The following is a 25,807-nucleotide window of genomic DNA, read 5'->3' on the forward strand; positions in this document are numbered from 1 at the left end:
TAGTTCTTATTTATAATAACCACTTTGGATTAAGATCCCTACTCTGATGAAAAGTGTGATGGGGTCTTTCATGACAGATGGTCAGTTTATCTAATTTACATTTCATCTGAAAAATACAATAAACAGGCTCTAGTTGTGCCAACGGTAGTGATCAAATCTGGAACCTTCAGAACTTAATGCATGAGCCTCTACCCTCAAATTGAAGGAGTAAGCCCACTAGCTGAAAGCAGCAGCAGACACAAAAAACTTCTTATATACACCAGCCATTACAGTGAAACAAAAATCCTACCCTCCCCCCACACACACACACAATGTGGGTTAAAATAGCACCTCCAGTAGCATGGTTGTAGTACTGACTAAGGGAAGTGCCATCCATTTATGTTACCAACATAATTTCCTACAGCATCTGTGTGTTCTTTGAATGTCTCCCATCCAAGCTGGGACCCTTTTAGTAGGGCTCCAAACCAGTGTCTCACAGTCTCCCTGTGCTTTTCTAGAGAAACCTTTGGTGAACCATTAAAACTGCAGGTGCTCCACATCTCTCAAAGACTACAGGGAACCTCACCAAAACATTTTCTAGCAACTCATGTGGAAGCTGGGCCTCATCTTGCTTGTTGGGGAATTGGGAGTCACGCATTATAGTATTCGCAGGGAAGACCTCCAAGGAGCACTAATAAGGTGCTGTAGGAAATGATGCTGATGATACCAGTAGAAGGCTCTCTTTCTCTTTGAGTCAGTAATAAACCAATAGAGCTAGGGAACCCTGTATCACTGGAGGTACTGTCTCTGGGATGAGATATAAAAAGATCATCATCATTTGCTAGTAAGTATCCTGTGGCACATTTTATAAGAGTAAGGATGTGAACCCTGGGGTCTGGGCCAAATTCCAGCTCCGATTATTGCATTCTGCCCACCTATTTTATAGAACGTCTCCCTAACAGCTTCATTTGGGAAAGTATTCTTCCCTTCCTGGCTTAGACTGGTATTCTGCTGCTGTGTGCTGTTTTCAGTTGATGTAAACTGCTTCAGAAGTGGCTGTATTTGAGTGAAGTGATCCTCAGATTCCTCCTCTGTTTCAGGGGGATGTTATGAGGTAATTATTTAAGGTGCCCTGAGTTCATGCAAAGGATAATTGCTATTGTCACTGTCTCTGTAGAAGCTTTGTTGTCTAAGGCTACATACACACTACCACTTATGTCAGTATAAGTTATGTCGCTCAGGGATCTGAATCAGCCACACCCCTGAGCAACGTAAGTTACACCGACCTAAGTGCCAGTGTGGACTGCATTATGTCGGTGGGAGAGCTTCTCCTGCTGACATAGCTACCGCTGCCTGCAGGACCTGGAATAAGTAAGTTGACGGAAGAGCTCTCTCCCGACAGCTTAGAGCATCTGCACGAGGAGCACTACAGTGGTGCAGCTGCAAGCTCTGTAGTGTAGCCATAGCCTTAGAAAATAAACTGATGCAGGTGAAATGCCATGTTGTGATACCCTGGCTCATCTTCCACCATGAGTAGCCACATTTAAGGCAATGGGATGCAAAGTCCTACTCATTGTGAGTAAAGGTATCACAGTCTGGCCCTAACTAAGAGAACCAAATGAGATGTAATTGAAGAGACTACTATTAATAGAAATGGATAGAAATAGAAAGCCTGAAAACTGTTCTGATTTATGCCAAATGCCAATGGCATCAAAGACCATTCTCGTAGTGAGAGTCAGTCAAATGTAATAGATCCCCAGGCATACCTCTTCTTTGCGCAATTAAATATTATTTATTGTTGGGCTGTTATTTATTTGTATCTGAGTGTGACAGTCTCTCCTTTTATAACGATGTTACAACATGTTGCACAATAATCAGTGGGTTGATTTTTTTATTTGGAACTTTTGGATTTGTCTTTGTTATCAAGTATTTTAAAGCATTTGGGCTTGAAGGCTTCTTCCCTGCACCTCTATGAAAGAAATGATATCTAGTCAAGTTTGGCCCAATGCATTAAAGTGTTTCTAATAGAAAAAGAAACTACATAAGACAAAACCCACAGTTTATTATGGGCCTTGTTCGCTCCCATTGAAGTCAATGACAGATTTGTCATTGATTTCAGTGGTGTAACATCAGCACCTATTTGTCAATAAAAATGAGAGCAGGTAAGTGGGAATGCTCAGGAACTGCCTACAGCTCTGATCATGGAAGAAGAACTGTTAGTGAGAAGAGGAAGGTGTGGAGCTTTAAAAATTGAACAGCCTTTCCTGGTAATTTAGAACTGCCCTGGAGTTTTAAAGGTAAAAAAAGTATAATATTTTTGTTGAGGTTCAATGGATATGTTCAAAGATGGAAAAAAGGATTATAAAAAGTGTTGTCTAATGGTTAGACCAGGGAACTGGGAGACAGAGCTGCTTTGCTGCTGTCTCTCTGATCTAATCTAGTCATGTCCTCTCTGTGTCTGTTTCAGTATCTTTAAAATGGGTTAATTAATTTTCTAAAGCACTTAAAATCCTCAAATGAAAAGAAAAAGTATAGAAATGCAAAGCATCCATAGAAGTATTAATCAGCAGGTGATTTACATATAGAAATAACTCAGAATTTTTAAGCCTCAGAACACGCTAACTTACATGCAAGGGACAGTAAGACCTTTTTAGTAGAGATTTTCTAGTAGAGGCTGATTGTAAAGCAAAAAAAATCTCTTTAGAACAAAGTTTACCTATTGTCATTTAGAAGAAAATACGTATATGTGCTGATAAGACTTAAAAGTATCGTATTTGTTATGAGCTGAGTTACACAAACCTCTGAACCAACAGGGTTTAAATATTGATAAGTGTCTTTGTCAATGATATGTCTGCCGATGTTGTCCTTTATATTTGGAAATCAGAAGAGACCAGAGACATTACAAGGCAAAAATGAGCAGTTCTGTCTTATGTGAGATGGGAGTGTGATGACACTAATAGACAAATGGATGTGTATACTGGTACTGTACATTATAAACAGACTTGGAAGGATTAGATTTATCAGCAAACACCGATTTCATCGTAAACACACAAAATGATTAAAAATATTTCCATTGATAATAATCAAAATTTACAGATAGGCAAAGTAAGAAAAATGTTGCTTGAGAACTTATTCGAGTTTGATTTAAGGATATTTACTGTATATATTTTGACGTGATGTTGACAATGTGTTTTGAAGGTTATAAAGGTTTAACTTTCTGAATCTCAGTCTACTGTAATTAAATAATTATCTGATCCCCCCATTATTTCCCACAACTCTGAAAATTTACATAAATATTGAAAAAAAATGCTTAAAGTTTTGTGCAACTGTGAATATTAAAATGAAGAAATAAAAATGCTTTAAAATAATTATTTTAAAATCATAATTATTTTTTAAAAATCTAGTTTTGCCAGCCTATTTATAAAGCATCTCTATGATTTCTTTAGCATCTTTTTTTTTATTAATGAAAACTTCAGTGTTAAAACAAAAAAAATGAAAAACTTCCCTTTACAGACATGACAATGAAATAGTCTGTGGCCATCCCATTGCACAAGGTTACATCCTACAGATGTTCTTCTTTCAGACCCATTTTATATGAGTTTATCCCCAATGACATAGGCACCCAGGTTCACTTTACAGTGCATGGACAGAGATAGATTCCTCAGAATGGGATTCCCAACAGCCAGCAAGCTAAGCAAGGTAGCTACCTAAACTAGCCAGTAGGAAATGCCAAGGAGAGGAGTGGGTAGGCACTTAAGTCCAGGCCTGAGGGAGGTGCCTCACTCTGCTCAGTCACAGCCTGTGAACCCACCCCTGGAGTTAAGGGTCTAAGCCAGGCCAGCTCTTTCTCACAAAAAATCAGAGATACCCACCCACTGTTATAACCAATAGCCCACCAGATAGGGGCACTCACCTGGGATGTAGAAGATGTGCTTTCAAATTCCTGCTCTGCCTGATTTGAACCAGTGACTTAAAACTGGGTCTCCTATATCCCAGGTGAGTACCCCAACCACCAGGCTAGAAAGTCAGACTTTCCCTTTTGCGCTCTGGCCCAATGAATATTTAACTATTTACAAATTTCTAACAGGAGACATTGAGAGTGCCCCACCCCAGAATACCCCAAAGCCTGGGACTTAGGTGTTGCAACATCGACATGCCATTTGTGAATCTACCCCTTTGTGCCCCAGCTTCCCATCTGTAAAATGGGATAACACCGATTTCCCCGCCTCACAGGGGTGTTGTGGAGAAGGTTGTGAGGCATTCAGATACTATGGTAATGGGAGCTATACAAGCACCTTAGATGGATGAATTCAGTAGAGTCATTCCTGATTTGTACCACTGTAAGTGAATTGGGGCCCTCATCTCCACAGAGGTGGTGGTATTTCCACATGATCAAGCAATCAAACTGGCTGAATATATGCTGGTGTTTCATAACAGACCAACAGAAAAACAATTATTTTTATTTTTATGCTGACTGCGTCACAGCAAGTTAACTAGCAAAACCTTCTAATCCTATACTCTTCACACGCAAAAAAACTCCCATTGAAATCAATGAGAGTTTTGGGTAAGCCAGGAATATAGGATCTGGGCCACCATTTCCACAGTTAGGTACATTTCTTGCTACCCTCACTGATGTTGATACACCACAAGGAAGTCAATAAAAACAGCCATATTCATTTCATATCCATTCAAAATGCAAGAGGATGACAGTTTGGGGCAGGAAAAACAGTATCTGCCAGATGGAAAAGAACAAAATCAGTTGGAAAAGACAGTTTTATTTCCAGGCTTCTATGAAATTTTACAAACAATGAAGAAGTTTAAAAAAAACAACACCACCACCACCCTATAAAAATCTTGATGTTATCTCCTAAACTATGGCATCAAATGAAGTTACAGAAAAAAAAATATGTACAGTGAAGTGCTATTCCCCATTCTAATAGTGACTAGGTAGTCGGAAATGGAATGAACACGGTCCAGTAATAAATCTGCAAACCTTAATAAAAACAATCCAAGACTCTGAGCCTAAAATATGCCCTATGTATATACTATACAAGGATCTCAGCTAAAATATTTATCTGCATAACTGAAAATACCTATATAAAAATACAGTGGTAAAGGCACACTCAATGCAGTTTATAATGAAGGGAATCTTGTGCACGCTGGGCCAATGTACCACAGAATACAAAAGCATATTTACTTCCTAATCTTAAGCCTCAGCTGCTAATATATTTCTAGTTCCTTTATGTTTTATTTCAATGTACAATAGATTTTCTCAGTGGTTATATTCTTCACCTTGAGTGAAACAGGAAAGCGTTACTGCCATATTTTCTGTCTGAGCCTGAAAGATCCCCAGTTTACACGCCAAATCTTGATGTCCTGCATTCTGGTCATCATCCTTCCGGTCACTAGTGGAGTGGATGACCCTTTTCAGTGCTGCTCCTTAACTAGCTACTGGAGTCACTCTTGATTAGAAAAGGCAAATATTACCTTCCACATCCAGCATTCTCCATCCTCTACCCCAGACCCATTTCAGTCCCTTGATACACACCTCACCTACACACAGGTGTCTACACCTTTGCACCACAACCCCAAATCCTGCCTCCCTCACTGGTTCTGTTGCCAGAGGACACCGCACACCTGTACTTGCTCCAGTTTTGACATTTTTACTCCCTTCTTTCTTGGTCAAATTACCATTGAAATAAACTTTTGCCTGAGTAAGGACTATAAGATTTGCAAAAGTTCACTAACAAGGATGAACATGAAAAACTGCTGCTGTACTTCATTATTGTTATGGACTGTACTGTTCTCTCCATCTCATTTACTTAGACTAAATATCAGGAATTTAAAAACATCAACACAATTTAATTAATTAACAGTTTATCTGAAATTGCAAAAGCACGCAAAACATTGGCCCAATAAAGACTTTCTGAACATCTTCAAATAGATGTGGAGAACTGATGTCAAGTAATCCATGATTCAATTCAGCTTGCTCATAGTGGTATCCCAAATGTATCTTATTCACAGCATGTAGAATAGGAATTATTTTATTACAGAATAGGGATTTGTGTCTTCACCATATTACGTGTAAAGAAGGCACGGGCAGGGTCCATTAGTCATTTCTAAAATAATTGATCTTGCTATAATGGTTTGATTACTTTTAACAAAAACACAATTGTTATTTGTATAATTCAATAAAGCATATTTTCAGAGTTCTTTAAAATGGGCAGGGAAGAGAAGCAAAAGTATTTATCCTGTACTAAAACAAGTTCAAGTGGGGGCAGCCTTTCTCATGTCACTATTTATTTTCTAGATTACTGTCCATTCTGCATAAGACCTTTTTCAACATTTCCTTACAGTTAGAATGGCTGAAAGTACAGTGGCACCACAGTTTTCCTCCTATATGGTGTCTGGTCTAATGCATTTAAAATCAATCGTCCAATCAGGGAGCGGACTGGAAAAGGGGGAAGGAGTGACTTCAGTCCTTTACAGTTTTGAAGACATACAGTGCCAATACCATCCTCTAGTACCCAGAGACTTAAAAATAGACTGCACTACAAGCACATGAAGCGCTGCAGGACAAGAAAAGGCCAATAGCCCAACAAGCTCATTAACTTCTTCTGAATATGAAAACCTGTTCTCTCCAGTGAGTTATGTAACTCTCACATACTCATTTAAAATTATACCCTTAAATTACCTTATTTAACAACTGTTTCTCTAAGTGAGATAATTTTGCCTGAATTCCCAGTTTATACATCATTTCCTAATTTTTTACATTCTCTCTCTCTTTTCCAGGTTTTCTATGCCTCACCAACACAAAAACAGCTTTATTTTGTTTCAGTTTAGCAACCACAATAAAAACACCACAAAAAGTCTTCTCAAAAAACGGTAAAAAGAAATATTTTCTTCACATAATGCATTAATAGTGTGTGGAACTCATTGCCAGAAGATACCATTGAGGCCAAGAATTTAATAGGATTCAAAAAGGGATTAGACATTTATATGGATAACAAGAATATCCAGAATCATAATAGTAAATATTTTAAAATAAACAAAAGTGTAGGAAAGTATGCAAACCCTCATGCTTCAGTTCTTAAGTCAGCCTCTAACTATTGATGGCTAGGAAGAACTTTCCCTGAGGGTTGGCTCTCCCATAACCAGCTACTGCAGGGTTTCTTGCACCTTCTCTGAAGCGTCTGACACTGGCCACTCTTAGTGACATGATACAGGACTAGATGGACCACTAATCTGTTCCAGTATAGTAGCTCTTATGTTCTCTTTCACCAGTCAGAAGCTCCACTTTTCTGGCTTCCCCATGCACATGAGGTACTCACATACTACAAACTATCTGTCAAAATAAATATGCATCTTTTAAAAATGGCTATCCTAGAGTATCATCCATCCTTTTCTGCCTCCCTTCACTCTACTCAAGAAATACCAACAGCAAGACATCCTCATTTGTACTAAATTAATTATCACAGGAAAAATTCAACCCTCCAATGTGCCTGTGACATTTCTACTGAAGTCAATGCCAGTCACTCGTGTACCCAAGGAAAGAATCTGGTCCATTGAAAGATAATGCTTGATGGGCTGCATGTTTCAATGTTTTCCTGTTCCAGACATGGTTTTTAAGGAGGGGAGAGGTTGCCCTCTACTGAACCTTTCAACATACCCATAAAACAGCACAAATTTCATTATCCTAAAAAGAAATAGGCTGCAATTCACAACTATTCTGACATCCTTAAGTCATTTAAATTAATGGTGTTAAATAAGGTACTTAAGTCTTTGTTAGCATCTGCTCAGTATTAGGTATTTACCTTTAGTCCACCACAGATTGGACAAGCTGAAAAGAGAGCTCTTGTCATCCCAGGGTGGGGGCTATATATTTCACAGGGGTCAGCTGGGACTCCACTAGGTGGTGCCAACTCACTACTTTTGGAGTCTAACACCTGTCCTTGTGGTTTTACATCTGACCACCTCGAAACAAAATCCACATATGTCTCATCACTTGAGTCTTTGGTGCCTTCTGGGAGTAAGGATGTATGCCTCCCCCTGTCTTGGCTCTGCTCAGGTGCCATCCGTGTTTCTGAGTGTGGTACCAACACCTTAGGGTCACTAATGCCTTGAGGTGCTGGGTCCTGGTCCTTTGGTTGGGTGGAATCCGCACTCTTGTGTTGTACGTCTATAGCAGCTGCCTGTAATAAACTCCTGGGTGTGTCATAAATATGTCTGACAGGGCTAGGAACCTGATATTCTGAGCCCAAGCTCCTCTGGGGTTCACTGTGCAGGCAAGTACATAAATTCTGATCTGAAGGAAGGTTCAATGGTAGGCTAAGCAATGATCCAAACTCATCACCATGGCAAATATCCAGACTCCCAGCATAGGAAGAGAAACTTCCAGAGTAAGAAGAGTGACTACCAGTAGCTATCCCACTGTCAGAAGAACTCTGACGACCTATTTCCTGTAGCTGTCTAGACCGAAGAGGCTTAGGAGGTGGTTTGGTGGTGCCACGTGCCCCTTCTGTGAGTGTTTTTTCTTCCCCAAAATGAATGCCCTTTGCAGCTGCCACTCCATGACTCTCTTGAGAAGTGCTGGCCGAAGACTGTTCAGGCCAAATTGTCAACCTACTCCCAACACTAGCGTCCGAGTGGCTGGTATCTGAAGATGAACTTGACAGGCTTCTATCATCTCCTGGAATAAAAGAAACTAGATCAACCCATGTTCAAAATATAATTAAACTAAAAGCAAAGAAAGGACAAATAAGCAGAGAGGACCGTGGAATTCTATTTGTTTTAGGGGAGGGTTGTTTCTGCCATATTAACAGAGTGCATGTTACAATTTGTACCCCCGGAAAAATATTAAAAAACAACGTGGTGCCCTTAGTGTAAATTTACTGTATCTCTGAAAATATATCACATTCTATGCTAAAATTGAAGATTATGTGCCTGAATCTCCTCTCTGGTGTAGATCAGGAATAGCTGAACTGAAGTCAATGACATAACACTGGGTAAAATATATGTCAGCATATTCTACTCCAGTGTTATTTCATTGGCTTCAGTTCAGCTATTCCTAATTTACACCAGAGAGGAGAAGCAGGCCAAATGATCTCAAAATATCTGAGGATGTTCCAAAATATAAACTTTTAATTCTAAATTGCCACAAGCTGTATATTAGATTTCAACGTTTGTATTTGATTTGAAGCTGTTGAATGAGTTTCTGTTTCATAGAAATCCCTGAAATGTAGAGCATGAAGGGACCTCAAGAGGTCATCTAGTCCATCTCCCAAGCCAAGGCTGGTTTGATGCTTTTTATCTCTTACCAATGAATTTTAATTGAACAATTGCAAAGTCAACATTTAAAATGGCATCAGACATAAAAATCAATTGTTCAGCTCAAGATTATCTTTTAGCTGATAGACCCGAAACTAAATTCTACAACGTTCCAAAGAAAAACATAACTGATGAGCAGATGAAAATGTAACTGATATGGCTATGATGACAGTGTTGTATCCATAATATATACACATATCCCATGATACATTTATTCATGGATTGAAAAACAATTTTTCCCCACTAGTAGCTGTAGCAAGAGTATTTGCACAGAAGGTCATATATACCTGAAGCACTCACTGGAAGTGGAAAACTAAGAAAGGGCTATGAATTGTCATGGTAGGGACAGCCAGGCATTTTCATCCCAATTAAAGGTATTATGGTATAGAAAGTGATTTTCTGCCTTCTTACATAAGAAAGGAAATTAATGGGTGGACAATGAGTCATTTTGTTAATATTAATTTTAGACTTGGTGGAACACATTCTTAGCTGGTGTAAATAGGTATACCTCTGCTGAAGTCAATGGTGCTGTGTCCATTTGCATCACTCAGTGATCTGAGCATGGGTCAAATTCTATTCTCAGTTACAATGGTAACTTCATTGGACTCTGTGGCGTCACTTTGGATTTGCACGGATGCAAAGGAAATCAAAATATAGCCCCCTAAATCTAACCTTTTTTTCCCCGCTACGTTCATTGACTCTTGACCGTTGTTTTTCATGTGCCTTGGCTCCAGATGGGAAGCTCTAGCTTTATTATCAGAAGATATATAATAAGTAAAAATCAGAACAATAAATCCAGAGTATCGCACAAGAAATACACCCTGGAATGAGTGAATCTATTTACAAAGGAGATTTTTACTGAGGATAAAGAAAGTTATAATGGTTATTGGCTTTTAAAAATATTTGGAAGTAAATGTATATTTAGAAGCACCAAATTATGCTCTAAGCACCAAATTATGCCTCCACATGTAAAATGTCTTTAAGATTGACATGCATACACGCTGTCAAAGACACAGAGAAAGGAAAGGTTTCATGTCAAAGGGTTCTGTTCCTCACCTTGCCACAGACTTGCTGTGTGACTTATGCAAGTCACTTCATGCCATAGGCCTTAATTCAGCAAGGTACTTAATCACGTATGTGACTTCAACAGGACTGCTCATCACTTCAATGGGACTACTCACATGCTTAAAGTTATGCACATGCTTAAGTACCTTCCTGACTTGGGGCTCTGGAGCCTGATCCAAAACCCACTGAAGACAACAGAAATAGTCCCACTGACATCAGTGGACTTTGGATCATGCCCTTAAAGCAATGGGACCTAAGAGAGTGACCTTGTCCAATACATTTGGAAGGCTCAATATTTTAAAATGCTATGGTTTTCTTATTTCGGAAGCCTCAAGAAAAAGACCCTTGAAATAAAATCCAGACTTGTATCATAGCTTGACCGTAGGCATTTCTTACCTCCACTGCCCTGGCGACTTGAATGGGATAGTAGACTCAGGCGCTTTTCTAATTGCAAAGCTTCATGGGCCACTCTCTCCTCCGTGTAGGCTGGATTTGCACTTGGGTCTTTAAGAAAGGAACAAATGGATAAGTTTCTGAAAAAGGCAGTGAAAGTATTGAGAGAAAAACAGAATGTTATACTGCATCTTCTACTGTAAGGCTTTAGCAAGCCTTGTCATGTGTTTGCATAGTCTACCTTCCTAAGTAACATCTCATTGGCAAACTTTTTATCTTGTTATTTCCCCTCTCCAAAAGGTGATAGGATGGGGGACAAGCGACCTTTAGGCCTGACCTGGAGAGGTGCTGAGTAGTCAGCGGGAGTTCTGTGTGCCCAGCATCTTTCAGAATCTAACCTAAAGTCAGCAAAAGTAGTAACTATGGGACTGGTCCTGAAAGGTACTGTACTGGAATCGAGGGCAGTTGAGTGCCCAGATGAGACCCTAGATCTGCGGGATTAAGACGAGAGTATGTGACTTTGAAAATTAAGGGTGAAATCCTGGCCTCACTGAAGTCAATGGGAGTTTTGCCATTAACTTCAGTGGGGGCTGGGTTTTCACGCTGAGAGTTTCTGGTGTGGATTTATAAACTAATTCAAAGACGGTAATATTTTTGCTACCATACAAGTTAGAATCATAGAAATATGAGGCTGGAAGGGACTTCAAGAGGTCATCCGGGCCAGCTATTTAAAAGGATACCCAGCATAAGTGTTTTTTTTAAAACCTTGTAAAAATTAGACATAGAAAAGGCCAATTAGACCTTGCCTATACAGGACTATTGCTTATAGTACATTTTCTACTGGTTTAGCCAGTGTAGCTCAATGAAATGTCACAATGAAAGAGGATCCCACTATCTCCGAGGGGAAGGGGGGAAGAGAAGTATAGAACGCTTCACAAACTTGAGCGTACACCTTCCTCAGAAAACATGCCATTCTTCTCTGTATCGCTTCATTTTCCAGCCACGCACGATAAAACCAGATGCTGGCAGCAATCATTATTATATTCTTGAGACTAATTTGACAAGATTACTGTAAACATCTTTAAAATGTATGGCATGTTTAACAGCTGCAGTGTATATGGTCTGCTAACTCATTCTCATTGAAGTTTCAGTTGGCCTCATAATTTCACAGGAAAAGAAGCAAATGTGAGATACAATACAGATTAGCTTTGGCACAGCTGCAGTTACCACATTCCTGCTCACACTGATAGTCACAGCATCTGTAACACACATATATGGAATCATTTAACAAGAGAGGAAGGATAAAGAGAAAAATAAATTGCTGTTGATGGGCTGGTTGAGATGATGAACAACTTCTAACTGTGGAAACCAAAATTTCCATATTCTTACATTGTGTTTCTCCATTCTCAAAGACTTGGGCTTGGTTCACTCCTACGGTGCAGATGCATCAATGGAGACATTCACCACCATGGGCCAGCTATTGCTGGCCACCCTCAGAGACAGTAGGCTTAGCGATTCAGCCAAGGTTGTATAGGACCCACCCAGCCAAGGACATCCAGGAGATCATAGAGTCATAGGACTGGAAGGGATCTTGAGAGATTGTCTAGTCCAGTCCCCTGCAGGATCAAGTATTATCTTCTAGACCATCCCTGACAGGTGTTTGTTTAACCTATTCTTAAAAATCTCCAGTGATGGAGATTCCACAACCTCCCTGGGCAATTTATTCCAGTGCTTAACCACCATGACAGGAAGTTTTTCCTAATGTCTAACCTAAACCACCCTTGTTGCAATTTAAGTCCATTGCTTCTTGTCCTATCCTCAGAGGTTAAGGAGAACAATTTTTATCCCCCCTCCTTGTAACAACCTTTTATGTACTTGAATGAGCTCAATCAAAATATCTCACAGATCCCTTGCCCCGACCCTCACCACTGACTTTCTGGGCTGCATCAGCTGGCTCTAAGCCCTTTAGTGGAGAAGAGGTTACAGGCATGGTGCACTCTTTAGCTTTCCTCCCCATCTAGGTGGGCTTTTCATTTCTGCAGATCTGTAGCCTGGTTTCTACTGACAGAATGAATCGGGTATACTATGTATTAATTATAGATACTTATATTGAACATTAAAGCTGCTCTGCAAGGGGCAGGGCTTAAAGTGTTCTTAAAGAAATGTTGCATCTGTCAATGGCCATGACTGGAACAAAGTCAGTGTCACTCCCACTTCACAACCCCAGGCCATCCTGAGGCACATTGACTTTATAATCCTCTTTGTTAGTGACATGCCTCAGATGTATCTCCAAAGACTTTTTTTTTGGAGGCTGGGTCTGTGACCCCACCCTCATTCCCCTGCAACCCAACCCATTTTAAGCATTGATTAGGACCAAATCCTGCAAATCTTTACTTAAGCAAAAATCCAGTTGCGTAGTGGGAATCTTTCCAGTATAAATCGAAAGATTTCGCCATTAGTCCTCATGGCTCAACTCAGACACACCTAAACAAGGAGTTGGCGCCTTGTATACCAGGTTGCAAATTGCTGCTTGTATCTGTCCATGACCTGAGGGTGCAGAGCCGTTAGCTGTAACGCCCCTCCATTTTGGCATGCTCTTCATGCTGTAGTTTCTTCTGCTGTCTCTATTCAAGTGCTCTCACGTCCAAAAGGGGATCTAGTTCAGCAGAGATAAGTTTTACAAAGCACTTCAAGTGCAAGGCTGGTATAGTGAGTGAGTGAACAAAACCAGACTGAATCTATATGAAAGAGTTGATTAAGATGGGCTAGGAGGAAACGCGGGTTAAAGTGTATTAGCTTCTGATCTCCAGAGAATTGTGGTTTTTTTAAATACTGGTTTAGGTCACAAGTAAAAATGGGTTGGTGGTGTCATCCTACATCCCATTTGTGCACAATACAAAACCACTAAACAATGTGTAATAACTTGCCATGATGGGCAGTCTCTGCTCCAGAGAATCCCAGGACAGCGATAGCATGACCGGTATGGACATAGCTGTCTGAGGAAGTTTTTACAACGTCTTCCCACGCAACATCTTATTAGAGCTCCAGCCAGAGAATCATTTCATGAACACTAGCGCTCTCTCTTGCTCTCCCCCACCCCATCCCCCAGGTTTTCCATACACCTGACTCCACAGTATCTAAGCACTTAGATTCAGGCAAACGTTCAAATTAAGAAAAAGACTTCATCATTTCCAAATAGAAATGGATCCCCTTGTGTGAAGAAAGCTGCGCATCAGCTGCTGAAATCTTCCCCTGGCCCTACTTTCCTGGTCAATTAGCAGGGGGTTATATGAAGGTTGAATTGACTGAGATACCTATGATGGAGGGATTTTATTTTTACCATGAGCGTTGGTGGGTATTCATTAGAACCAGCTGAGCAGTCCATTGTGGGATATTTTGAATACTTTCATACTGTGACATTTTATTCATGTATTTAAAAGCTCCAAGAGCATGGGATGAGCACTATGTAGAATCATAGAAATGTAGGACTGCCAGGGACCTCAAGAGGTCATCTAATCCAGCTCCCTGCACTGAGGCGGGACCAAGTAAACCTAGACCATCCTTGAGAGGTGTTTGTCCAACCTGGTCTTAAAAACCTCCAATGATGGGGATTTCACAAACTCCCATACTCTCCACTCCATTATCCAAGTCGTTAATGAAAATACTGAGGAGTACTGGACCCAGGACTGACTCCTGCTGGACACCACCAGATATGAGAACCATTGATAACTACTCTTTGAGTATGGCCTCTCAACCAGATGTGCACTCCCTTTATAGTAATTTTATTTAGACCACATTTCCCTAGTTTGCTTAGGAGAATGTCATGAGGCACTGTGTCAAAAGCCTTAGTAAAATCAATTATTTTAAAATTAGTCATTTATTTTGATCCATAAAATATGAATCGGTAACTTTTTGAGATGCCCTGGCATTACAGGTGCCATAAACATGTATTACTGGGTTATGTTACATTGTTTTACAAAAATCAGTCAAGGATGGAGCAGCAGCCTTAATCTCTGCATTTCCTTCCTTTGCATGTGTAAGTCAGATTCTTGCTGTTACAAGTCCAGGGTGATCCTTACACCTGTTCCAGCCCATTTACACCATGTAAAAAGGGAGAGAGCAATGTAAATGGGCCCTAAAAAGCTCCATGTCTGATTGAAGGAGGATTCCCTCAGCACAGGCACTATGGAAGACAGCCATGAAGCTAACGACCATAAGCCCACGCACATCATCACTCACGAGCCCTGACACAGTAAGTGTACCAAGGGCATGCTGAAATGGGGCCGTAACACTGCAGACGTTGCAGTTATAGGGCAGCCTGGGGATGCTGCCGCAATTTAAAATGCTGCAGAATCAAGCTCTTTGACTGTAACATCTTCATAGCTGGGGTTGTGTCTTTAATGCTTGCATGTTGCTCCATCAACAAATACTGTATGTCATAATAGTTAATAATAAATGTGAACTATCACATCTTTTCCTTCTAAACTTTATTTTGGATTTATGGATAATGGGTTAATTACTATAGAGATATTTATATTTGTTTGGATGATCCATTCCAAAGCATTGCAGTGGTTATTCAAATGTAGAACAAGTTTCATATACACCAAAAAAAAGAATGGATCAGGAAAATGCTTTTGTATCAAAAGTTCATTAAGTTTTCTACACAACTGAACTATACTTTTCAAAACTGAACACCTAAACTGCACATGCAAATCCTGCATTTGAGCAAACAAGGATGCACCTAAACATATAATGGCCACACTTGCGTAACTATTTGCCCAATTATGTATGCAATTAATGCCGCCACCTTTGGAAATTGGAGGTTTTTTTAATTAGACAAATTATCACTATTGTGAATAAAAACAAGATAATATGCTAGTTTTCCAATTAGTATTTTCCCCTGTGTCCCTACAGTTTTTTCAGGTCAATATTTACTAATGACAGAGCACCATTTAGCAAAGATGCTCTGTGAACTTTCTGCACATAAAAGGCTACCAGAGGTGGACATCACCATGTCTATCCACAGACCTATTGGAAGGAAGCTTGGGGAAGCTGACTTGTTGCTTCCCCAGTCTATACCTATTCTGTGGATAGTGGAAAATTCAATCTCTGACTCCTTTCACTGCACTAAATTCTCTCTCTTTTCACAAAAACGCCCTTTGTTACATTAAGCAAACATTAACGGACCCTTTTCCTTCTTGAAGCTGTCAAGGAGGCATGTCTGTAAGTTCCAAGCGGTCTGAGAGAGGTGGTCAAGGGCAAAAATCCAAAATCCACCAGTAAATTGTGGAGAGAAATCTGGTTCATACTTAAACTTCTAGACCACCCAATTATGTAATTCAGAAGATTTCATAAATAAAGCCCCTAGGAAGAATGTATTAACAACCAACATGACTTTGCATTAATTAATGTAAATGTAAATAATATTAATAACTTGAGGATTTCTGAGTATAACCCACTACAAGGAAGTTTAGATCTAGTTAGCTGAAGTGCAGGGATGATTTATCTATTTAACATATTCCTTTCAACAGACTGGGTGGATTTTGATACTCTTGCCAGATACAGTATGCAGCTGCTGGCAATCTGACCTTTTCAAGTAATACAGTACATTCTGTGTAATACAATACTTGATAAGGAAAACTAGTCTGCACATGAATGTCCAGCACTATACACAAGTTAGGATAGGTTGTGTCATTTTACCATACATGTCTTAAACTTCTGAATGGCACACAACACACAAGTCTGAAATGCAATTGCATGCAAAGATACGCCTCTTACAGTAATACAAGCTAGTGAGGTCGCCTTTTTTAAATTTGCTTTCCATATGTCTGTACATTGTTCTGCCATTCACTACTGATTAAAGCCATGTAAATTTTCCAATCAACTATGACAATATTACATGTATCTGTGAAGCATTCAAAATTCATAGGTGGGAGAGTAAACTTTAAAAACATATATTGACTGTTGCTGAAGATGAGGCCTTAGAAAAATCTATAAATGCATTTCTGGGAACATTAGATGGATATATTAGCTGAAGTGTTGATGTGGGAGGTGAAGATATAAGAATAGTAGATCACAATTTGATTTCTGTACAGGAATGACAACAGTGGAAAGCTAGGAAAATCAGGGAAAAGACAGAAAAATGGCCCACAGATGCTTAGGCATCCAGGGTGATTGATACAGCATAAATCCTGATACAACAGATCATTAGAAAACAGAGGGAAGTACACATACATATCTATATTCACAGAGGATTTTTTTATACCAAAGTACAATTACGCCCAAGTTTTGGGAGGTCGCAGACCACTAAAAATATCAAAAAAGTGCCCTGCAGAAAAAGTTGACCCCCACCTTTATGGATCCCTAACTAGAGCAATCCAGTGTAGCTCTATTGACTTCAATGGGACTAAATGATTAGGGGGCTGGAGCACATGACTTATGAGGAGAGGCTGAGGGAACTGGGATTGTTTAGTCTGCAGAAGAGAAGAAAGAGGGGGGATTTGATAGCTGCTTTCAACTACCTGAAAGGGAGTTCCAAAGAGGATGGATCTAGACTGTTCTCAGTGGTACCAGATGACAGAACAAGGAGTAACGGTCTCAAGTTGCAGTGGGGGAGGTTTAGGTTGGATATTAGGAAAAACTTTTTCACTAGGAGGGTGGTGAAGCACTGGAATGGGTTATCTAGGGAGGTGGTGGAATCTCCTTCCTTAGAGGTTTTTAAGGCCAGACTTTCCAAACCCCTGACTGGGATGATTTAGTTGGGGATTGGTCCTGCTTTGAGCAGGGGGTTGGACTAGATGACCTCCTGAGGTCCCTTCCAACCCTGATATTCTATGATTCTATGCTATTTACACCATGTGAGGGTCTGGCCCTTTTAATTAAAGGGGGAGTTTGGCAGCAGGTTGAGCTGCAGTGACAGTGTCTGAATCGATTAGTCAACAAAGTGACAATTTTCTATAACCACATTCAATCTTCTTCGTAAAAAAAAAAGAAACGAAAGAAAAAATTCAAAGCATTTCTGCCCCCCCCCCCACCCGACAGGTTTCAAGCACCTCAAGAGATCTGTGTACTTTTGTTTCCCTCTGTCTGCCCAACATCTTTATCAGCAGGAATGTGGCCAGCTCTAAGAATAATGTTTATTAGTGAACCACTGCTGCAGAGCTTGCAGGAGGAGCCGACACACATTCCCTAGTGCTGTGGGGTGGGGGGGGGGAGTTTAACCGCAAGAACAACAGACAATACATCACATGTCTCTTGTCAGTTTTGATCATTTCACTGGTGGTTTTTATATTACAATTCTTTGATTTGTATTAGCTTAATGAAAAAAGTACCCCATCATTCAGATACATATGCTTTGCAATCCTCATAAGCCTGCATAAGGAGTAGCCAATTCTAATGCTTCAGTGGAAGACAAAACAACCAAATAAGCTATAAATGCACCCAAATCAATTCTGCAATGGTATGACATGGGTAAAATACTTCTCCCGGTTCTCATAAGCTATTGTCTGTCATTAGAGATCCTGATTATTCTTGCTTTCTTGTTTTGCTTCTAGTTCATGTCTTCTGGCTGCACATTTTATTCTCTCAAGCAAGATTATGAACTACATTTTAGATAACAGACAACTGTAGCTGCTGTTCTGGATTTTCTAGAAAATAAAAAACTGGTAGGGGAAAATATTATTTACTCAACCTATTGGATTAGCTCTTTCAAATCTGTTCCAATATGGGTCTCATACGTATTCCTTGCACACCCAAAACTCCCATTAAAGCCAAAGGGAGATTTGGGCATGCAACTAGTGCAGAATTGGCTACTAGCAATGTAAAATCTTAATATACTGTACAAAGCCAACATAGGGCTAAATTCTGCTCCCTGTTACACTAATATAAATCTAAATAACTCCACTGAAGTTAGTGTAACTCCAGTGGAGTAGGTTATGATAAATCTGGACTAACAGAGGGTACAATTCGTCTCAAAATTTATTATAGGTGGCACAGGTAGTGACACTTTCCATTATAAGAACCAGTTTTCAGTTGCTAATAACTTTGCCAAACTTAAACAATTCAGGTTGGAATTTTCTATCCAAGATGTTTGCCTCAATTTGGAATTTATTTATTATCAATAATTGGTTGGATTATTTTATAAAGTTTCAGATAAAATGGTTCAGCTGTTTCCAAAAATGAGATTAGGGGAAAATAGGTTGCTTCGCCCATGTTAAAAAAAAATTCTTACTACCACTTTGTTGAGAAGCTATAGCTGTCTTATCAGTTATCAGCCTCTGAAAATATTGCAGTTCACACGTGCTCAGTAGAGACTTGTTAGAGTTTGACAGCTAAATTCTCTGAAGACTCCATCTGCACTGAGCATAGTTGACCTGGGCCTTCCTGCGGTTGCTGTTCCAGGCACCCGGGGACTACTCTGACACAAGGCACAGGAACCGAGAACAGGGAAATCATCTTTCTTGTACTCTCAGTGCTCACCAAGGCAACATGGTGGAGGAGGAGGAAACAGCCTGACTGGAATGCAGAGGGGTATGAGAAGCAACATGGGGCATAGGAAGAGGTGCAGGGTTAGGGAACAGGGGCTGAAGCTCAAGGGGTAGAAGGGTTAGGAACTGGAGCCAGGAGAGGCGGCCAGAAAATAGGGGGGAAGGGGAAGGAACTGCGAAGGATATGAGCAGGGTGGAGGGGAGAAGCAGAGGCTGAGAATGGGGGCATATGAGAAACAGGTGGGGAAAATAGGAACAGACAGGGGGAACTCAGCAGGGACTGAGACTGGAGCAGCAGAGGGAGGGGACGGGGGCAGGAGGAAAGGGAAAGACGGGGCAGGGTGAGGGACAAGGATGGAGATGAAGAGAGGGAGAAGCTGGGGGAGAGGATGGGGCAGAATGGTCTGTAATCACTAGAGAACACTCTCCTCTAGAACCTGGAATTGAACCTATTATTCCTGTCTAGTAAATAGCTCTGAAATCCACTGGCAAAGCAGGTCTCATCCTACTCTTTTGTTAGGCCCACATAGAAGATAACATGCTTCTACTGCAAGCAGTTACCTACTTACCCCAAGCGATAGAGGATTGTGCTGTGGCTCTGTGGGGGGTCAGTATAGTTCTACATGATGGAATTTTTGTTTATAACTTTTAATTTTAAAAAAAAGGAAATTATATAAAAAATATATGTTAAAAGAACATTCAATTTGCAAAAGTCAAGCACTCAAAAGTTAGAATTAAGGTTGCCTTCTTTAGTGGCCCATTGTCATAATTCTTTACCTGAACTGAACCTCTTTTGGAGACCATATAAGTTTGTATGTAATTAAATAATTTGTTTTTGCATGTCTATAATAAAAGTCTTTATGTAAATTACAATTTTCTGAGTATACCCTAACTGACAAAATTATAAATCTGAACATCCCAACCACTTTTGTACACGTCAAAAAGACTTTATTATGAATTAATTGTTTGGCAATTTTAAAATGAATTAATTAACGTTCACATTACAAATGCAAAAAACAGCATATAAAATTAGTGAGCTGTTATGGGCCTGATTTGCCTTTCTCTCACTGGTTTTATTTACAGTGGTATACAAGCATTGATTTCAAGGAAGCGAAAGATGAATCAAATGCTGTATACAATATGCATCTAATTTTAAAATGGCAGGACTGAGAGGTTTTTTCAATCTTTCCATAAATTTCACATCTAAACTATAGGAGAACCTCAAAGTTACAAACACCTCAGGAATGGAGTTTGTTTGTAACTCTGAAATGTTCCTAACCCTGAACAAAACATTATGACTGTTCTTTCAAAGAAGTACAACATTGACTTAATACAGCTTTGAAACTATACTATGCAGAAGAAAAATGCTCTGTGTGTGTGTCTCTCTCTCTGCTGCTGCCTGATTGCGTACTTCTGGTTCCAAATGAGGTGTGTGGTAACTCATGTTTGCAACTCTGAGGTTCTACTGTAAATCTTTTATATCACATTTCAACACAAGAGATTGGTTTGGTTGAATGTTTACAGCAATGGTAAAAATCCTGTAAAACTATTCTGATCATGAAAGCCATTAAATCCCCCTAGCTATGGAAGTGCAAACATTTGCTAAAAATGTGAAATCCCCCTTCCTCCACCATTTTAAAAGCTTCCTCCTTCACCACAGAAACTTCACAGCTATTGTTCGACAAGCTCATCTTCCACCTTCTTGCCCTGCTTGACATACTCCTTCTAACTGCGTATTACATTTCCTCACCTACTAAAACCAAAAGGCCATAGAACTCCTGCAAGATCACATCTAATTTCTTCTCTGAACACTACAGTGCATGCAGCATGTACCACAAAACAGAAAAAGGAATTTAATCCTTACTCACCAGAGAAGAGCCTGAACTGCAAGATTGAGATCAGGATATAGGGGCCTGGTCCAAAGCACTAGAAGTTCATTGGGAGTTTTTCCAATGATTTCAGGGGGCTTTGGAATGGGCTTCAGATGTCATCTAGCCCCAAAATTAGTATTCTAGGGGTTTGGCTCAGCAAATTTTCAGTATTACAACCAGCAGCCAGATTCAGATATGGATCTAGGTTCAAACTGGAACTATTCAAACCCCAGATTTGGTTTGGGCCCATCTCTATTCAGAATATTATATTTTGGTACAGTTAGATAAGACCAGGCAAAGGCCAGCAGCAGCAGAAATATGAATGAGCTAGAGCAGCAAGGGAAACTGGGACATTCAACTGATAAATCTGTACTGTGACATTTCAGAATGAAAATCACTTTGCACTTTCCATGCCCAGCAAGTGTCTGCAAGCTGTAATTCCAATCTGAGCAATAAGTGCTAGACATGGCAAGTTCCTAATTTGCACGGTTACTCTATACTTCCTATATTAACCTGGTAGGACTGGACGCAACCCAAAAGGGCCTTTCGTCGGGGAGATGCCACGAACGATACAGTCGAACAGAAAGCTGATCTGCTCTCCTTCGGCACAAGAAAGGAAAAAAACACCAGCCCCTGTAAGAAAGCACAACAGTAATACAGACTTTTCATCTGCACGCATAACAGAAACATAAAGATTAAACATTTATATGTGGTGATCAAAAGAATGTTGTGTGCTAGTCATGAAAGAAATCAGTGAGATATATTCTGAGAAAAAAATAAAAGGAATAAATTTAATGGCAACACATTTTGATCCGAGAAACTGTAAGCAGCAGACTCAATCATTTCTACCTTCTCAGTTAGCTTTCTGAGAGTCATGCAACCAAAAACAAATTAAACCAAGTCAAAATGGGAAACAACAGCTGCCTGTTTCTTATATTCATATTTCTACATCAACTTTCTCGGGTCAGAGCTGGGTCAGTCTTCTGCTTTAGAACTTAGGAGATTTGTTTACATATCAAGTATTTACTGTAGAAATCTAAGTCGTAGTTAGAGATGGGGCTGAGCAGTGAATTTCAGACCTGAACCTCTCCCAAGTTTAGGAGTGTTTGGATTTGGAACATAGGAATTGCCATACTGGATCAGAACCAAGATCCATCTAGTCCAGTATCATATCTCCAATAGTGACCAGTACCAGATACTTCAGAGGAAAGTGAAAGGACCCCACAGTAGGCAAATGTGGGATAATCTGCTCTCCCACATTAGGTCTCAACCTGACCTCCAATAGTTAGAGATAGCTTAAGTACTGAAGCATGGAGGTTAAATCTCCCTTCTTAAATTTTTGCTAGCATTAGGGTTTGATTAAGGCCTTGAACTGTGACAGGCCTGAGTCTTGAAGCTCAGGTATGAATTTTCCCATAGTTTATGGGGTGCTTTTAAAGTTACTATACACAACACCTAGATATTGTGATGATTGGTGAGCTATGAATACTGAAAAATAACAGGAGTACTTGTGGCACCTTAGAGACTAACAAATTTATTAGAGCATAAGCTTTCGTGGGCTACAACCCACTTCTTCGGATGCATACTGATAAACAGATCTGTCCACCTTTCTTCAGGCCCATAACTGACCACAATCAAAGTGCAACTAAAATGCCTGAAGCTGCTGGTGGTTCAAGAGCAGAAATTGGAAGAGACTCAGTATGTGTTGAGTCAACCACGAAGGAGCAGGCTGCAGTGTGGTCTGCTCAAATGTTTGGGCTGCAGCCTGCCTCTGCACTTGCTGCTGTTTAGAATTCCACTGTCTGAGGTCTATAAATACACAGAAGACTTGTGGCTTTAATGAAACAATGTTTTTATTTTAAAAAGTTTGGAAAACGTTAAAAAGGTACAGGACATTTTGTTATCAATTATGGCTGAATCCTGGTTCCAGTGAAGTCAATGACAAACTCCCATTGGGTCAAATTCTGTTTTCAGTGACCCGGGTGTATAGCCAAAGTAACTCCACTGAAATTAAGTAAGTTACACCATATTCAGCCCAGTATAACTAAGAGCAGAACCTGACCTATTATTTTCAAACAGGTCAGGACTTGGTCCACAAAGAGTTATTTTTCTGCAGAGTACTATAAGCTAAGAAATATTTTACCCATTTTCCTGCTTACCCAAACTACTCGTATCAGTTCTGTGTGCTATTATTAACAGAATGTAAAGTGATCCCATGAGTTGTCATCAGATCTTTACCCTTCATTCTGTTCTAGTACTTTGCTTTCCATTCATTAAGAATAGCACTCAGCAAACTTAGAATAAGAATCCTAAATAAGTAAATAAATAAGCAAGCTTTGAGCTGTGTGTTGTGTGACAGGCTGGATAGCTCAGGGATTGCTAGTGCCATACAGAATCCTTTACTTCTAGGTTGCCAGTATAAATCCAGCTCAGGTCAGACATGACCAAAAAATTATCTTCTGTTGCTGGTTTTTTGCTGCTCTCAGTCCAGTTCCCAGTGGACAAATGTCCACATCAGAAAGGGCTTTGCCATGACTGACCACCTCAGCAGAGACAACAATGACTGAACAGGCATCAAGACTGAACTATTTATGCACCACCCTAAAATGTTCCTGCAAGTTGGATTTGAGACACACTAGAAGGGCAACATGTGGAAGCTTGTGCCCTGCAGTGCGCATAAACAGAAGATTTCAGCCATTATCCTCCCTGTGACACAGGCCCGTAATCTGGGCATAATCTTTGACTCGGCCCTCTTTAGACTCTTCCAGCCTGTATGTAAATCCTGTCACCTCTTGCCACAGAACATGCTCTTGTCCAAGTCCTCATCATCTCATACCACAGCTACTGTCATTTCCTTCTTTCTGGCCTTGCCTCCTCCTTCCTTGCCCCACTCAAGTCCATTCAAAACACTGCTGCTAGAATCATCTTCCTGACTTATTGCTCCAGGATGCCATCCCTGTTAGTGCCCTTCCATGGTCGCCCACTTCCCCATCACAATAAACAAAACACCTCTGTATTCATCTTCAAGGCCCTCCATCTTATAGTGCCATACTGCCTATGAGATCTAGTATTCTATGGCAACATCGTCCTCCATCTTTGTCCAACAGCAGCCTTTATTAGCTGTTAGTGCACATCTTGCTTAAGCACTTTTGTGTTTTCACCAATGCTGCGCCTTACATATGGGAAACAATTTCTGTCAAGTTGTCACCTTGTCCTCCTTCAAGTCCCTTTGCCATGATGCCTACAAACCATTGCTGCCTGACCACATTTGGACAGGCTTCTGTGCATGGATCCTTGTAAGTGTGGACACAAGCTTGCCCTCTGCCCTCTTCCCACGCCTCCCCCCCCCCCCCCCCCGCAATTAGCAGAAGCGTTGGTGGAGGTTCCTACTGCCTACCCACCAAACACTCCTTCCACTGCCATGCAGGAGTACAACAGGGCTTCCATGACATGGAGGGCCTTCTGAAAGGGGGAGAACTTCCACCAAATTGCATAAAATTGGACTCAACAACCTAAAACTTAATTTAAAAATAGATCAATTCCTACCTGCGCTCCTGAGGGCTCCAATACAACAGCTACTGAACAGCCTTATGACTTTACTGGAAGTGAAAGCAATGAATTCAGAGACCCAGTGAGAGAAAAACAGAAAGACAATCATGTTGGCTTCTGCAGCAAAATAAATATCGATCTATCTAGGTTCTCTTATGTGCCTTTTCACAATACTGTTTGATCCCCACCCTTAAAAAGAAGTGACAACAGTGACCTCTGTCTCTTGCTTTACCAATTAAAACTAGATTGACAATAAGGAAAATAGAAGTTTATGAGTCCTGGTAAGATGCTACATGGTGGATAGATGGACTTCCGGTGTGCTTCTAAATGTTAAATATGTATATGCAGGTGACTACTACTTATTTATTTCTAGTGTGTTAAATTTCTAATTGAGAAGTTCTCTGCTACTAGAAATTATACAGCTCAGTCGTGCATTGGAACAGAGTTCACTGCACAAGCATTTGGAAGCTCAGGAATATGTGGTATGCATCACTGTAATACCGTGCAGCTGTTTACTAGATTGAAGAGCTCTCTCTTCGTGGGTAAGGGACTTAGTGGAAAGCAGCCTGCAACCAATCATGCAAGACTGAAACACTAAGCCATTCGTTAGTGACAGTTGGCAGTATGATACTGTACAATCAGTCCTCAAATGTTAAAGAGAAATTACGATAGGGAAACCGGTGGTGAAACTAAATAATATCTTGCTGAACTTTGCTTAGTGTTTTTTTAATTCTACATAAAAAACCCCACAGAAGTTGATCTGTAATTATACTGTGGAATGGTATGCACCAGCAAACTATTTACATGGAACCCCAGAACAAGTAAGACTCTGTGCGTCTGTCTGTGTAGGAGGAAGGTTCATAGTTTTCAGTGAGTTTACTACACATGAAAAGTGCCATGTAGACAATCCTGTGGACCGAAGTCCACAGAAAAAGTACCACACAGCAGCAATGCAAGTTTCTTCACACTTTCCCATCAATGTGCCTTAATCCTGACCTTGAAGGACCCCCTGTAGACATGAGATAGCTCAGTCAGGCCTTGTCCTCTCTTTTGAAACTGCATCCATTAAGAATAGGATAGTCAGCTTAACCCAGTTTACCTATCCTAGACTTGTATGAAACCTCCAGGGCCCAGTTT

General features: G+C 40.3%; 1 protein-coding gene across 1 annotated transcript in view; it reads right to left on the reverse strand.

Moving 5' to 3' along the window:
- The window catches only part of DOK7 (docking protein 7), a 93,558-nt gene that overhangs the window by 45,400 nt on the left and 22,351 nt on the right, over positions 1–25,807 (reverse strand). The window contains exons 5-7 of the mRNA XM_065405579.1: positions 21,635–21,754; positions 10,768–10,875; positions 7,794–8,668 (exon numbers count right to left, since the gene is read on the reverse strand). Of these exons, the coding sequence (XP_065261651.1) occupies positions 7,794–8,668; positions 10,768–10,875; positions 21,635–21,754 (1,103 nt within the window). The remainder of the gene's footprint in view (positions 1–7,793; positions 8,669–10,767; positions 10,876–21,634; positions 21,755–25,807) is intronic.

The sequence above is a fragment of the Emys orbicularis genome, chromosome 5 (genome assembly GCF_028017835.1).
Source record: "Emys orbicularis isolate rEmyOrb1 chromosome 5, rEmyOrb1.hap1, whole genome shotgun sequence".
Taxonomy (NCBI): Eukaryota; Metazoa; Chordata; order Testudines; family Emydidae; genus Emys; species Emys orbicularis.